The sequence below is a fragment of the Aotus nancymaae genome, unplaced genomic scaffold, assembly GCF_030222135.1.
Source record: "Aotus nancymaae isolate 86718 unplaced genomic scaffold, 86718_ANA_hifiasm-v0.15.2.pri h1tg000053l, whole genome shotgun sequence".
Classification (NCBI taxonomy): domain Eukaryota; kingdom Metazoa; phylum Chordata; class Mammalia; order Primates; family Aotidae; genus Aotus; species Aotus nancymaae.
In genome coordinates this window covers 7,521,919-7,536,792 of record NW_026988467.1, presented here as the reverse complement: position 1 = coordinate 7,536,792, position 14,874 = coordinate 7,521,919, and the positions used below count along the sequence as shown (strand labels likewise).

General features: G+C 41.6%; 1 protein-coding gene across 19 annotated transcripts in view; it reads right to left on the bottom strand.

The window, feature by feature from the left end:
* KIF1B (kinesin family member 1B) overlaps positions 1-14,874 on the bottom strand; it is a 179,488-nt gene that overhangs the window by 39,588 nt on the left and 125,026 nt on the right. For 10 of the 19 annotated variants that reach the window (XM_021669855.2, XM_064363234.1, XM_064363241.1 and 7 more), the window contains 8 exons: positions 11,125-11,243; positions 9,068-9,153; positions 8,584-8,713; positions 8,212-8,374; positions 5,517-5,607; positions 3,477-3,595; positions 2,362-2,417; positions 1,401-1,439 (listed from right to left, as the gene is read on the bottom strand). In XM_021669855.2, the coding sequence (XP_021525530.1) occupies positions 1,401-1,439; positions 2,362-2,417; positions 3,477-3,595; positions 5,517-5,607; positions 8,212-8,374; positions 8,584-8,713; positions 9,068-9,153; positions 11,125-11,243 (803 nt within the window). The remainder of the gene's footprint in view (positions 1-1,400; positions 1,440-2,361; positions 2,418-3,476; positions 3,596-5,516; positions 5,608-8,211; positions 8,375-8,583; positions 8,714-9,067; positions 9,154-11,124; positions 11,244-14,874) is intronic. The other 9 variants (XM_064363237.1, XM_064363240.1, XM_021669871.2 and 6 more) reach the window with 1 other exon arrangement.

Genomic DNA, 14,874 nt, shown 5'->3' with positions numbered 1-14,874 from the left:
AATACCAATATCAACTTTGTAAGTTATTAGCTTTCTCTCAATTCAGAGAACAAGGAAAATGAAGAATCAGTATCTTTTCTATCAACAAACTGTCTCTAATGATGAGAAAACAGCTTTTGTGCAGAATAAATGTGCTCACAAAACCTTCCCATTCCTGAATCTCACACTGTGTGGCATGCAGAACATGGGACTAACGTGGGAGAGACAATGCTTAGAAAGCCTCACATGTCACAGGGACTCAATCAAAGCTGGTGTCCTGGAGAAAAGACCCATCCTCCACCCCAGTGGTTCCCAAATCTCCCTGCACATAGGAGCACCTGGGGACCTTAAAGTCCAGGACACAACCCAGATCAATTAAATCACAATCTCTAGGGGAAAGACGCAGTTCTTCTTCCATGAGGTGTAAATTTTCCCAGGTGATACCAATGTGAGGACAAAGTTGGGAACCACTGGTCTAATTTATAAATACAGGATCTGTAAATGATCTTATGTTACACATTTTCTTCAGATTTAAATTCCATATTCTTTCTTTTTTATGGCGTGATCTTGGCTCACTGCAACCTCTGCCCCCTGGGCTCAAACCATCCTCCCACCTTAGCCTCCTGAGTAGCAGGGATCAAAGGTGTGTACCACTGCTCCCAGCTAATTTTTACATTTTTTGTAGAGATGGGGTTTCACCATGTTGCCCAGGCTGGTCTCTAACTCCTGAGCTCAAGCAATCTGTTCAACTCAACCTTCCAAAGTGCTGGGATTAGAGGTGTGAGCCACCACACCCGGCCAGATTTAAACTCCATATTCTTAACTGTACTGATGCTATGTGACTTTAGTTAAGCTGTTTAACCTCTGGGAGTCCGTCTCCGCATTTATAAACTGTAGATCATAATATTTAGCCTGCTATCTTGAAAAGCGATCATGAAGATCCACTAACATAATGTATATAAAGGGGCTTTATGAATTATTTAGCATTATTCATATGTATACCCTATCAGCAGTATTCAGCCCCGCTGAGTTTCACATGAGTTGGTGATGCTAGTGAGAAAGAAAACAGGGTAAGTAATCCTGGCAGTCATCTAAGGGTCAGAAAGCAATACCAGAAGTATTCTAACAAAACCAACTACTAGTAAAATCTTCAAAATTAAAAATACTATTGCAAAGAATCCATACAAACAAACGCACGGACCTCCCCACTGCTATGGTGATGTGAAAGAGGGACATGCAGAGAAGGTGCTTCCCAAATCTCTAGGAAGAAAATGTGATACAATCTTGAAAATGTGCTGGACTGTATATTCAGCTCAAGTTGCAAACCAAAATGTCAGTGTTTCATATGCAAAGAGCCAGGCTTCAGGACAAGCACCTGAGGTTGGTTCTACATCTAAGGTGGAGCTAATTCAGCTACTAACCATCTCGTTTGGGTACCCTCTCGCTCTGGCAGCTGGGAACTGGCAGAAAGAGAAAAGGCAGCAATGGGTCAGCCTCATCCTGGAAGGTGGCAATAGCGGAGGATGCAAGCACGCTGGCGTGCTCAGAAAATGTGTCCAACACATGCACATTCACATAGCCAGACACGAGAAACCGAATCAGCTCAATCTTTCTCTCATGGTCTGAAGGCAGATGAAGATGGGGAATACAGAGGGTGGAGAGTGAGCACAGGGTGGGGTGGGAAGTTGAATGGGCAGTGAGGAAAAAGGACAAAAGTAAACAAAGAAAAATCAAAACAAGATCATTGAACATGCAGAATAAATTTTCTATGCAAAGAAATGCCTAGTCACCTGACAGTTATGGGAAGTTACATACAAAGCTTAAAGATTTAGGAACAGAGTGATTATCAAAATCTGCAAATAGAAGACCAGAGAGTTGGTAGATAAGGCCCCCTACTGTTTCTTACTTTTTATTTTGAGAGTTTTGCTCTTGTTGCCTATGCTGGAGTGCAATGTTGTGATCTTGGCTCACTGCAACCTCCACCTCCCCAGTTCAAGTGATTCTCCTAACTCAGCCTCCCAAACGGCTAGGATTACAAGTGTGTGCCACCATGCCTGGCTAATTTTTGTATTTTTAGTAGAGACGGGGTTTCACCAGGTTGGCCAGGCTGGGCTTGAACTCCTGACCTCAGGTGATCCACCCGCCTTTGCCTCCCAAAGTGCTGGGGTTACAGGCGTGAGCCACTGCACCCAGCCCTTACTTATTATTTCAAATCAGGAACTAGGAACTGTAGTTCCTACTAGATATATACAAGAGGAGCAGGAATAAGTGTGGATACATAGAAGAATAGGAATTCAAACACAATTTCTATTTGAAAAGTCACTCAGAATAAGAATGTATTCACACAGAGATCATCATGCAGAAACTGAAGCGAGTGCTCACCTGGCTTAGACAGCGGCATGGGTGGAGGGAAGAATCGGCGGCACGGCTGAGGCGGACTGCAAAGAAAGGAATACAAAGCTCAAAACTATAAAGAGTTACTTATTTCAGAAATTCTGCTCTTTATGCTGGACTGCAAATTGAATTTCCTTCTCTTTAGGCCTTTCACAACTGGAGTGAGAATGTATGTAAAAGTTCTGTGACAGTACGGAGGGCAAACAGCTTTTTCTGTATAGCTCCTAAAAGAGGGAAAAAAGAAAGAAACTTTGACTTCCATGTGCCTATCTCAAGACATTCCACTTGCAGATTTGAGGTGCTGGATTCCACGTTGGAGTTTTCCAACGTTAATGTAAACAGAACTGGCACACAGACATTAAGATGAAAGTAATTATTATTCCTCTTGCCGGTCACTACCATCGCTTTCTACTTCTCTTTGTGTGAACTTATTTAAAAGAAGAAAAACTTTTTGTAATGACTATTTGCAGTGTAGAAATCAAGAAACTCTGTTTTTTTTTCAAGGGAAAGAAAAAGATTACAAAGACTTGGACGTTTATATCAATAGCATGTTTGAATTCCCTTTAGAGAAGCAGACTTTCACATTTTCAATTCTGGCATAATGCCAGATAATAGAGATAATCCTAGATGGTGAAACAGGCTAAATCTCATTTTAAAAATGTCTCCCTCTAAGTCTTAGCTAATAAACGAAATACGAAAATTCTTCTGTCAACACCAACATTCTGCCATCATCAGAAAGGCCCCACTGTTGCTTTCCTCAACAGTTTTGATGACTGTAATTTGAGCTTCTGTTTCACAAAGCTGTGGGCATTAGGAACAATTATATACAATTTTCATGTTATATTCCTATTACCTCAAATTTCTACTCTATTCAAAGTCTCTTCCTACAAAAATATGGTATTTGAGGTCACCCGGTCAAAATACAATTTGCTTTATCTAAAGTCAGCGATTAGGTGGCTAAAAGACGGTAAAACTTCTAAAGAGGAAACAGGATATATAGAAAACTTAGTTATCTTAATCCCTCAAAAGATTTCTTCCTTTCTAGCAAATGAGAAACTAAAAATCAAAATACCATCAAAAATGTTTGTTCATCTGATCCAAACCTGTTAAGCTCCTGTCCTTGCAGATGAAGTGGGTGCTGCTGATAATGCCCAAAGACTTCAAATACAATAGGCTTGGTTTTGATATAATCCACAAATGATTCAGTGACCTCCACTGCGATCTAAAGCCAAGAAAGATTAGGAAAAGATTTTAAGAAAATACACATTTTGCTTCAATCAGAACTTTAGTACTATTTTTTGGGGTTTTCTTTTGAGACAAGGTCTTGATCTGTAGTCCAGGCTGGAATGCAGTAGCACGAAAAAAAGCTCATGCAGCCTCAACCTTCTGGGCTCAAGCAATCCTGCCTCACTGATCCTTCTGAGTAGCTAGGACTAGAGGCATGCACCACCATGCTTGGCTAATTAAAAAAATTTTTTTTGCTGGGCATGGTGGCTCACGCCTGCAATCTCAGCACTTTGGGAGGCCGAGGCAGGCATCAGGAGGTCAGGAGATCGAGACCATCCTGGCTAACATAGTGAAACCCCATCTCTACTAAAAATATAAAAAATTTGCTGGGTATGGTGGTGGGTGCCTGTAATCCCAGCTACTGAGGAGGCTGAGGCAGGAGAATCACTTGAACCTGGGAGGTAGAGGTTGCAGTGAGCCAAGATCAAGCCACGGCACTCCAGCATGGGCGACAGAGTGAGATTTTGTCTCAAAAAAAAAAAAAAAAAAGTTTCCCTTTTCTACTCCCACTCCACTCCCACTGCATTTAGTGAATATTTTCTCATGTCCATCTTGCACGACTTTTTAACATATGCATCTCATTTCCCTTATCGTAATTCTAAGCTCCTTGGGAGCATCTGAGATTCATCTGCATTTCCCAGTTGTCAGGCACAATCCTTGTGCACAGCAGCTGATCAAAGTTTATCAGATACGTGCTTGCTTATATTTATACAAGCATGAAAAAGAAGATAGCATATTTTGTGTTTGCTTGTTCCATCTTTGGAGTTCTCCTTTCCTCTCTTAGAGAGCAAACAGGGTTATCAAGAGAATGAGAGGCAGTTTCTTGTAGTAGTGAAGATCCTGAATGCTAGAGCTACATTTCTCTGGGTTTATGTCCCATCTCTGCCTCTTGTAACACTGATGAGTAACTTTATTTTTATTATTTATTTATTTTCTTTTTTTGAGATGTAGTCTCCCTTTGTCACCCAGGCTGGAGTGCAGTGGTGCAATCTAGACTCACTGCAACCTCCTTCCCTCTCCTGGGTTCAAGCGATTCTCATGCCTCAGACAGGGTTTCACCATATTGGCCAGGCTGGTCACAAACTCCTGACCTCAAGTGATCCACCTGAGTGCTGGGATTAGAGATGTGAGCCATAGTTCCCGGCCTGATGAGTGACTTTAATTGCTCTATGCTTCAGTTATCTCAGTTAACACAGGGATTATCTTAATCATTGGTATAAAGGTAAAAATTAAATTACACAAAAACTCTCAAAACAGTGACTAACACAAAATAAACTCTCAGCGAATGTTAGCTATTGTGATGAGGAGGATGAGTTTGAGTGAAATTTCATGTTAAAGATGGAAGGTCTGTTTTCTTACTCCACGTAGGAAAACAGTTGTAAAGGGCATTAAAGTGTTAATCATACTATCGGTTGCAAGGAAAACAGACTCTAAATCTTAATTTAGCTACAGAAGGTATTTGATATTTTTTATGTTATTTGCAATCGAGCAACATAAGTATCTTAGAGTTACAAGGAGAATGCATTCACTTTAACAAACTCTTATTAAACATGCTTATTTTTCTAGGACAGAAACACTAAAACAACTCACTGCATTCAAACTGATGGAAGATTTTATTGGCAGACCAACCCACTTTCCACTCACTAGGCCCATTGTAATTGAGACAAGAAGGCGTGCTGCTCAGACCACTGTGGATGACCTCACCCTCTATTGTCCACACTCTAGCCATGCCCTCTATTGTCTACTCTCCCCCTGCACAGCCAGAGACTTGTACCTCTTCTTATCACCCTTCCTGGGCTGAGAAAGCCATGGTACCAGAAAAACATATGTTTGGCAAAAATGTCCACATCACTTACATTCTGCACATGATAAAAGCCCAGGGGACTTCCTCTGCCATTGTTTTTAAGGGGCTCTGTGGAGAATGCTTCATCATGGCGATGCAAAAAGCTTCACAAAAAAAATAAAAAGACTCGTTAACACTGCGCTAAATGATTTTATCAGAATCTGTTTTAAGAGCCCAATTTGGATCCTAGAGAAAGAAGCATTCCACTTAGGCAATTCTTTAACTAAGTTATTTACATTCCCTTGTCAAGAACCTTTTCCTTATCACACAGAGAGCATTTTAGATTTTATTTCAAAAATGACCGAAAAATTAACTGACCCTCATCGCTTAGCCATATGGATGTATATGCAAGAATGCTTTAGAGAGAGTGAAAAGTAAATTCAATTAACTCCTCTTCCTTTGTAAAAGCTTTTTACTAAAAAATAAAAACAATGTCATTTTAAATATAAAAAATTTGGCAGACTCAAGCTTCTACGGTTAGTACAAAAGCCTGTGGCTGCATAAGTTACCTTAAGAGCCTGTTGTGGATTCAAACGTCACCTCTTCCAGGAAGTCTTCCCTAACTTACCCTGACAGTTTTGTGTTCCACTTTATTAATAACCTGTTTTTCCTTAATAGCAATGATTTCACTGTAATAATGTATTTATATGCCTCTCTCCCCACCAGACAGCAAGTGTTTTCCCACAGGTCTCGACGCATAGAAGATACTCTGGAAAAATTTGTTGAACCAATGGGCTAAATAGTTCTTCTCAGACAGTAAGATTTTATTTCTCTCTCTCTCTCTCTTATTAGTCTGAAATAAAAAGAACTGCACAGTTAAAGAGGACCCAACACAAAGATTTACTGCCAGATAGAAAAATCCATCAGAAGGATACCCCTTCTGTCAAGAAAAAATGGAGAAAAAGAAAATATTTTGAATGGCGGGACCGAGAGAGACCAGCAGTATGAACTTGTCATTCAAATTAGTTCACCATGTCTGAGAACACTAGCATGCTTTTGCGAAGTGCTCCAAATCCCTGATGCCTGTACTGCTGGCACTGCGGCACTCTTGGAGTTCCCTGGCGACAGGTGAACTCATTCACATTCACAGTGCTCTGCAGCTATACCTTTCCAGAACAGGCCAGAGGAGCGACTATAAGCCTTGGAGGCTTTTTTGTGGTTGTTGTTGTTGTTGCCCAGGCTGGGGTGTAATGGCATGATCTCGGCTCACTGCAACCTCTGTCTCCTGGGTTCAGGCGATTATCTCTGTCTCTCGGGTTCAAGCAATTCTCCTGCCTCAGCCTCCTAAGTAGCTAAGATTACAGGCATGCGCCACCATGCCCGGCTAACTTTTGTATTCTTAGTAGAGATGTGGTTTCACCACGCTGGTCAGGCTGGTGAAACCGACCTCAGGTGATCCACCAGCCTCAGCCTCCCAAAGTGCTGGGATTATAGGCGTGAGCCACCGTGCCCGGCCTGAGGCTCCTTTCAATACAAGCAACATGCCCTTTCCTCCAGAGCTAACACCAGGCGGAGAGATGCTGCTCTTTTTAGGAGATTTTAGAACAAAGGCCAACTCACCATTATTGTCACTTCAGACATCAGTTAACCAAACAGATGTTTTCCATAAAAAGTATCAGTTGCCTGATTAGAATAATAGTGACAGTTTCAAAAAACAGATTAATCTGGTCAATACTATCCTGTCCTAAGTTTGAGGGGTGTGAGTGAAAACACATTAAACAGGTGCAGTCAGTGCTCCCTGGGTAATATTTCAACCATTATGAGTTGTAGCAAATGATATAAGTGGCCTACTATATAGTGATCACATTTAATTCAGATCACATTTAACTCAATTTTCTGGGATAAAACCTATAAAAAGCTTTGTAAACTGCACTAGGACCTATGGGAAGGCCAAGGCACATTCTGAGGGGAGAGGGATGGCAGAACCCAAAGCAGCCTCTTGGTGGCACCAGTGGCAAACTGAGGGCTGTAGGTATGGAGGGGTGAGACTTCAATCTCCTACTGTGACCCTTTCCAAGTACTGAAAAGACATACTGAAGTTTGGAGGTATTAAAACTTAAGATTCCAAAAAAAATCTGCACATGTACCCCAGAACCTAAAGTACAATTAAAAAAAAAAAAAAAAGATTCCCAAAAAAGTGTTTTCCTGGGGCAGTCTTGAGAAGAAAGCATCCCAGAGCACTGGGTCTGAGAGGGCTGCAGGACATAGCAAGTCCTACATAGATGAGAAATGAGAGGTGTCACATCTTCTCTACATACTAGCTTTTTTCAGTTGACATAGAATTTATCCTTCTTTACACTGTTTAAATTTGCCTTTTCCCAGAGTATTAAATAGGCATAATTGGTGGCTAGATAAGTCATTGTTTTCAGACTTATTAATAACACATTTCAACATGAAGAGGACTAGACAGACTCATCAACAGGCTTATCTGATCAGACCCTCCATTCCTGGTAAAGGGAGTCCACCCACAGCAGACCCCTGTAGTAGGACATGTGGCATGCTCCTCTCGCCAGGGAACCCTGTTGCATTCCAGGACAGGTTTCCGGTTCTCACTCCCATTGGAGTGATGAAAGCGTTTTCCTTCAGAGACTGGTTAGTCTTTTTCTCAAGAGTGTTAATCCCTCACAACCATAAAGCACTCTGCAGTGCACAAAAGATGTCACCTTGGTTAGCAGCTAGCTGGGAGGGAGAGCAAAGGGGCAGCTTACTTGAACTGACAGAAGATATCTGCATACTCTGGGAGAATTCCACTGGCCTGCAACACTGTTACTCGGAAAGTGAAGGCACTGCCCAGTTTCAGGTGGTTGCCAATCTCTTCAGAAAACCCTTCCATTACCATCTTACCATCCAGCAAAGTGCTTGACTTCAAATCTAAAGAGGGTCAAATGAACACACAGATGGTTCAAATAATGCAGAGGAGGGAACTGGGCATTCTTTCCCAATTGATGAAGGGCATTCTTTCCCAGTTGATGAAGAATTGGGCATTCTTTCCCAGTTGATGAAGGCCACTATGTCCCTTAATAATGGTATTTTCCCTTTGTTGAAAATGTCCCCAAGCACAGTAAACTCTCTCTACATACCCAAATCATTCATTCGATTGATTTCTTCCGGAGGACTGATAACCTCAGAACTCTGACCCTGTCCTTCCACAATCCTCAACTCCTCCAAGGATAGACCAGAACGAGTCATTGCAACAGATGAAAAGTCACTCTGAAAACAAGGCAGGAGCAGGTACATGATAAAGTAGTATAAATACATATCTTCCCCCAGTTGCCTAACTTCTGTTATCTGCTCAACAAATAAACAGTGATTGGAAAATTATATGGACTGAGCACTGTCTGAGGAAAGGCAACGAATAAAATATGAATGTTGGGTCTGTACACCTTTACCTTCATAATTGTTAGGCATGTTCCATATTTTATTCAACTACTCTCTGGCAACCAACACTCTATATTTTTTAGTTTTGTAGGGGAACTGATCTCCAATGCTGAACATTTTTCTCCTAAATTCATTCTACTTCTTTCTCTTTCCACAGGGTTTTCCTTCTTCCTGATGGTTTCTCACCTGATTAAAGCATTCATTATCAAAAGATATTTTAGCTGTTCCTGACTGTCGAATTCCAGAACCATAATCAGGAGCTTCTTCATCCGCTGAAGCAGAAAAAAAATTAGCAAGAATTGAGTGAGACTACACAGGGGGAGGAAGGGAAAAGGCTCTTACTGGATTATAAAATAAAATCCTTTTGCATGAGAAAATGATACCAAAGTAATAAAACTTTGGGCTGCTTCATGCTCTATTCATGTAGATTTATCCAACTACCTCAGTTCAAATAAGACTAGTCAATAAAGAATCGGTTTTATTCTTGAGACTGCTGAAATGTCATACCTAGAAATACTGACTCCTTCCATGCTGGCAATAGTCAATAATACCCAACAAGTATTTGAAAATTTTATATTGTACTTATGATGGAAACTTTTATATACTCAACACTGGTGATTGTGTCACAGGTTTCCATGGAGGAGAGGCTGAAAGGTCACTGGACACAGCACAGTATTTGAGAATTAAGACAGAAAGATTACAGAAAATGACCACATTTTTTCCTCAGAACATAGACTGGATCATAGAAAAATGGAAAATACTAAATCTTTGTTTTCAACTTTTTTTTAAGAGATGGGGATCTCACTATGTTGCCCAGGTTGGCCTCAAATTCCTGGGCTCAAGCAATCCTGCCTCAGCCTCCCAAGTAGCTGGGACTACAGGCTCGAGCCACCACACCCAGCTTATATCAGCTTGATCCATGCATTACAAAACAGCAGCCAAACAAATGTCTATTATAAGTACCCTGAGGAAAAAAAACTAAGCAAGACAAAGGCCTAAAAATCCTTTGTTACTAATGAAACAGTTAAGATACATTATTTAGGCCAGGCCAGGCGTGGTGGTTCACGCCTGTAATCCCAACACTTTGGGAGGCTGAGGTGGGCTGATCATTTGAGGACAGGAGTTTGAGACCACCCTGGCCAACATAGTGAAACCCTATGTCTAATAAAAATACAAAAATTAGCTGAGTGTGGTGGTAGGCGCCTATAATCCCAGCTACTTGGGAGGCTGAGGCATGAGAATCACTTGAACCCAGGAGGTGGAGATTGACGTTTAAGTCAAGAATGCATCACTGTGCTGTAGCCTGGACAATAGAGCGAGACTCAGTCTCAAAACAAAACAAAACAGGCCGGAGGCATTGGCTCACACCTGTAATCCCAGCACAAAGTCTGGGAGGCTAAGGCAGGCGGATCACCTGAGGTCAGGAGTTTGAGACCAGCCTGACCAATATGGAGAAACCCCATCTACTAAAAATACAAAATTAGCTGGGCATGGCGGTGGGCAACTGTAGTCCCAGCTACTCTGGAGGGTGAGGCAGGAGAATTGCTTAAACCCAGGGGGCAGAGGGTACAGTGAACCAAGATTGTGCTACTGCACTCCAGCCTGGGCGACAGAGCGAGACTCTGTTTCAAAAAACCAAAATGAAACAAAACAAAACAAAAAGCCAATGACTGGCCGAGTGCAATGTCCCACACCTGTAATCCTAGCACTTTGGGAGGCTAGGGCAGGAAGATCACTTGAGCTCAGGAGTTTGAGACTATACTGGGCAACATAATGAGACCCCAACTCTACAAAAAACTTGAAAATTAGCTGGGCATGGTGGTGTGCGCCTGGTAGTCCCAGCTACTCAGGTGGCTGAGGTGGGAAGATGGCTGAGTCTGGAGGTGAAGGATGCAGTGAAATATGATTGCACCATTTCACTCCAGCCTGGGCGACAAAGTGAGACCTTGTCTCAAAAAAAAAAGGCCAATGACTTTTATATAGTTAATGCAAGAGCTGATCTTTAACATGCTAAAGGAAATCTCTTTACCTCATTATTCCAAAATAGCAGTAGTATGGACTAAGCAGGATCTACTTATGATACTTGGGAACAACTGCTACAAAGGAGCAATAAAGGCTCTCTCCAAAGAAGACAAGATCCTCACAGTTTGTATGTGTAATATAAGCGTGACCCACATGGAGTTTGCTTGCTTTGTCTCTAGACAAAGAACTCACAGCTCTCATTTCAGAAGAGGGTCACCTACCTGCGATGGCCTGTACAGCCACACGCAGAAATCCCCGCACTTCACCCTTCTCACTGACAATGGCCACCCTGTGGATCAGGGGCACGGGATACAGCAGATTGCTCAGGTAAACAAATGCCCTAGAGACAAAAACCAGGAGACAAATATCAGAGCATCCCGTGGAGAGAGAAGCTGGCTTTCAGATTCACTCAGAACATCTTCCTGCAACTGTAAGCTGACTCCTGGCATTGTCATAAGACCCCTTCTCAGTCCTATCCTCTCAGATTTGCCTCCAGCTGCCTTTTCAGCACAGATAATGAATGAACAAATGCAAATGCTTGGCAGAGCTGCTGACGAAGACCAACACATACCAAATCATGCTCTAAAACTTAACTACTGTAGGGAGAAGAGTAACAAATGGAAGCAGACTTTGAAGATACTGTTCTATGAACACAGCTAGGGACAGGTTTGAGGAGGAGCCCATTAAAGAGCTTAACCTTTTAATTTAAGAAACTATAAAAAGGTTTTGTTTCATTTTTCCCAATAGGTAAAACAGAAACCAGGAGACAAAAAGGGAAAGGGAAATGGGCCAAAATACAGTTAATAACTCTAAAATAAATTCCTTATCACAGCATTATGGGTCTTTATTGTTATTTTAAGAAATGACTATTGGCTGGGCGCGGTGGCTCACGCCTGTAATCCCAGCACTTTGGGAGGCCAAGGCAGGTGGATCACGAGGTCAGGAGTTCAAGACCAGACTGGCCAACATGGTGAAACCCCATCTCTACTAAAAAATACAAAAATTAGCTGGGCATGGTGGCTTGTGCCTGTAATCCCAGTTACCTGGGAGGCTGAGGTAGGAGAATTGCTTGAACCGGGACCCGGGAGGCAGAGGCTGCAGTGAGCTGAGACCGTGCCACTGCACTCCAGCCTGGGCTACAGAGCAAGACTGCATCGCAAAGACTATTATCGGCTGGGTATGGTGGCTCAGGCCTGTAATCCCAGCTTTTTGGGAGGCTGAGGCAGGCAGATCACCTGATGTCAGGAGTTCGAGACCAGCTTGGCCAACATGACGAAACACTGTCTCTACTAAAAATATAAAAATTAGCTGGGCATGGTGGCAGGCACCTGTTGTCCCAGCTACTTGGGAGGCTGAGGCAGGAGAATCGGGGAGGCGGAGGTTGCGGTGAGCCGAAATTACACACTGTTTTCCAGCCTGGGTGACAGGGTGAGACTCGGTCTCAAAAAATAAATAAATAAATAAATAAAAATTTAAAAAAGAACGATTTTAAATTAGGCAGGGTGACTAACAAGGTGAGGTCAGCAGTCACATACAAGCAGAGAGGCTGTGCAGCCAGAAATTTTTGAGTTCTAAGCCTAGAGGAGACTCTGAATGGGCATCAACATAAATGCTAAGGGAGAAGATGACAGTTGATGCCTAAAGGGTTTGCTTTTGCTCCTAGAGTTCAAAACCTAATTCAGAAATGCGTAAGTAAAAGGTACATTATAGCTTTAACACTTTATATTTCAAGCAAACTAGCAAAGTCCTATCACATTTGTATTTTCTTCATTATTTTGTAGCTCTTTTGTAAAAAACTGATAAAAACTGGTGGCCACAAAGCTTAAGAGTGTTTATTCCAATTAGAAAGGCAAATAGAATCTAGTTCCTATTATTATTCCTGTCTTTCCATTTGGTATATGCTGATCTTTGAACGTAAGACAAAAGACAAAGATAGATACTTGCATCAATAAATCCAACCAAACCAAGTGACACACATGCTTATCTGATGCTTTTCCTGCTCTAAAATCTATTTAAAAACAAAGAGAGGAAGAGGATGGAGTAGATATTTGGGATTTCAACTTGAAGTAATGAAAATTATGAAAACAGACTAATACATCACAGAAAAACAAATGTTAATATGACTTCAGAACATAAATGAAATATGAATGAAAAATATAAGAAAAATAACTGCAAATGAACATTAAATCAGATGAAATAATGCCTATTTTCCTTTCAGTCTGCTCCAAAGCAGGAGAGCGAGAAATGCTAAGAAACAGAGAGTTGAAGCTCTGGTATTAAAAAAAATATAAGAACGAAAAGTCTTTTAAAAAGGATTATAAACAGGACCGTTAAGCAACTACTACTGCAACAGAATTTAAAAGACTAAGAATTTGGCATAAGGTATTGAATGGATAATTTCACTTTCAAAGTCAACACATACACAGATCACCCTCCTCTATTATGAGCACCCCAGCTAGACTTGCCCATTTGAAGGCCTGGGCCATTAAAGAGCCATCGCACATGTCCCCTGCCTGGAGTCTTCTCTGCACTTGCTGCCCACCTCATGCCTTTGATGTCTTTTTAATTTTTTTGAGATGGAGTTTTACTCTTTTTGCCCAGGCTGGAGTGCAATGGCACTATCTCAGGCTCATGGCAAACTCCAGCTCCCAGGTTCAAGTGATTCTCCTGCCTCAGTCTCCCGAGTAGCTCGAATTACAGGTGCCCACCACCATGCCTGGCTAATTTTTTGCATTTTTAGTAGAGATGGGGTTTCACTATGTTGGCCAGGCTAGTCTTGAACTCCTGACCTCAGGTGATCTATCGACCTCGGCCTCCCAATGTGCTTGGATTACAGGCGGGAGCCACTGCACCCGGCTTCATGCCTTTGGTTTCTTCACATCTTCAGGTCTTATTTTAAACACCACTTTCTCATAACAGGTCTCCCAACATTATGTGATCTCTGGCAACACACACAACTATTTCATCATTGCTATAATTTACATTTATTTATTTGTGCAATTATTTAATTTATGTCTGTGTCACCCATCAAACTGTAAGTCTGTGAGGGCAGGAACCATGTCTGGCTTTGCTCACCACTGTCTGCAGAGGGTGGACCATTCTATAAATATTTGGTAAGTGAACAAAATCTTCCACTTCTACTGAAATATAAAAGGCAAATCATTTTTCTGTTCTGTCTGTCTCCAGAAAAATGGAAAATCTTCCACTTCTACTTAAAGCTATACCAGAAGCAGAAAAGTAAAGTCATCTAACTTATACTAGGCTAATTTTTCAGAGCCATCTCATAATGGATATTAACTATATAGAACACATTTAGATTCCTAACTACATCTAATTTGTTATCTTAAAAATAGTTATTTGGGCCAGGCACGGTGGCTCGCATCTGTAATCCCAGCACTTTGGGAGGCCGAGGTGGGTGGATCACAAGTTCAGGAGTTCAAGACCAGCCTGGCCAAGATGGTGAAACCCCATCTCTACTAAAAATACAAAAATTAGTTGGGTGTGGTGGTGGGTGCCTGTAATCCCAGCTACTTGGGAGGCTGAGTCAGAGAACTGCTTGAACCCAAGAGGCAGAGGTTGTAGTGAGCTGAGATCGCACCACTGAACTCCAGCCTGGGTGACAGAGCAAGACCCCAACTCAAACAAAACAAAACAAAACAAAAAAACAAAAAAAACCAGCTATCCAAAAACAACAGCCACTTTTTTTTTTTAAAAGAAAGTTCATCATATTAATGCACACATTCCACAAAAGTACTGTTTACACACACACTAAAGATGAGATTGCCTTTCTGCCTATGGCAATGGCTAGTCCAAGTGTGGGAATACTGAAGGCATTATTATAGATTTCCCTTTTTAGAGAATTCCATAATTCTATGGCAGGGACCTTACCTCCATGACTATATAATAACACATTCACTAGACAGCTCCTTGTCATGTTACCAGAATATAGTCCTTAGCTCCAAATCAATGCT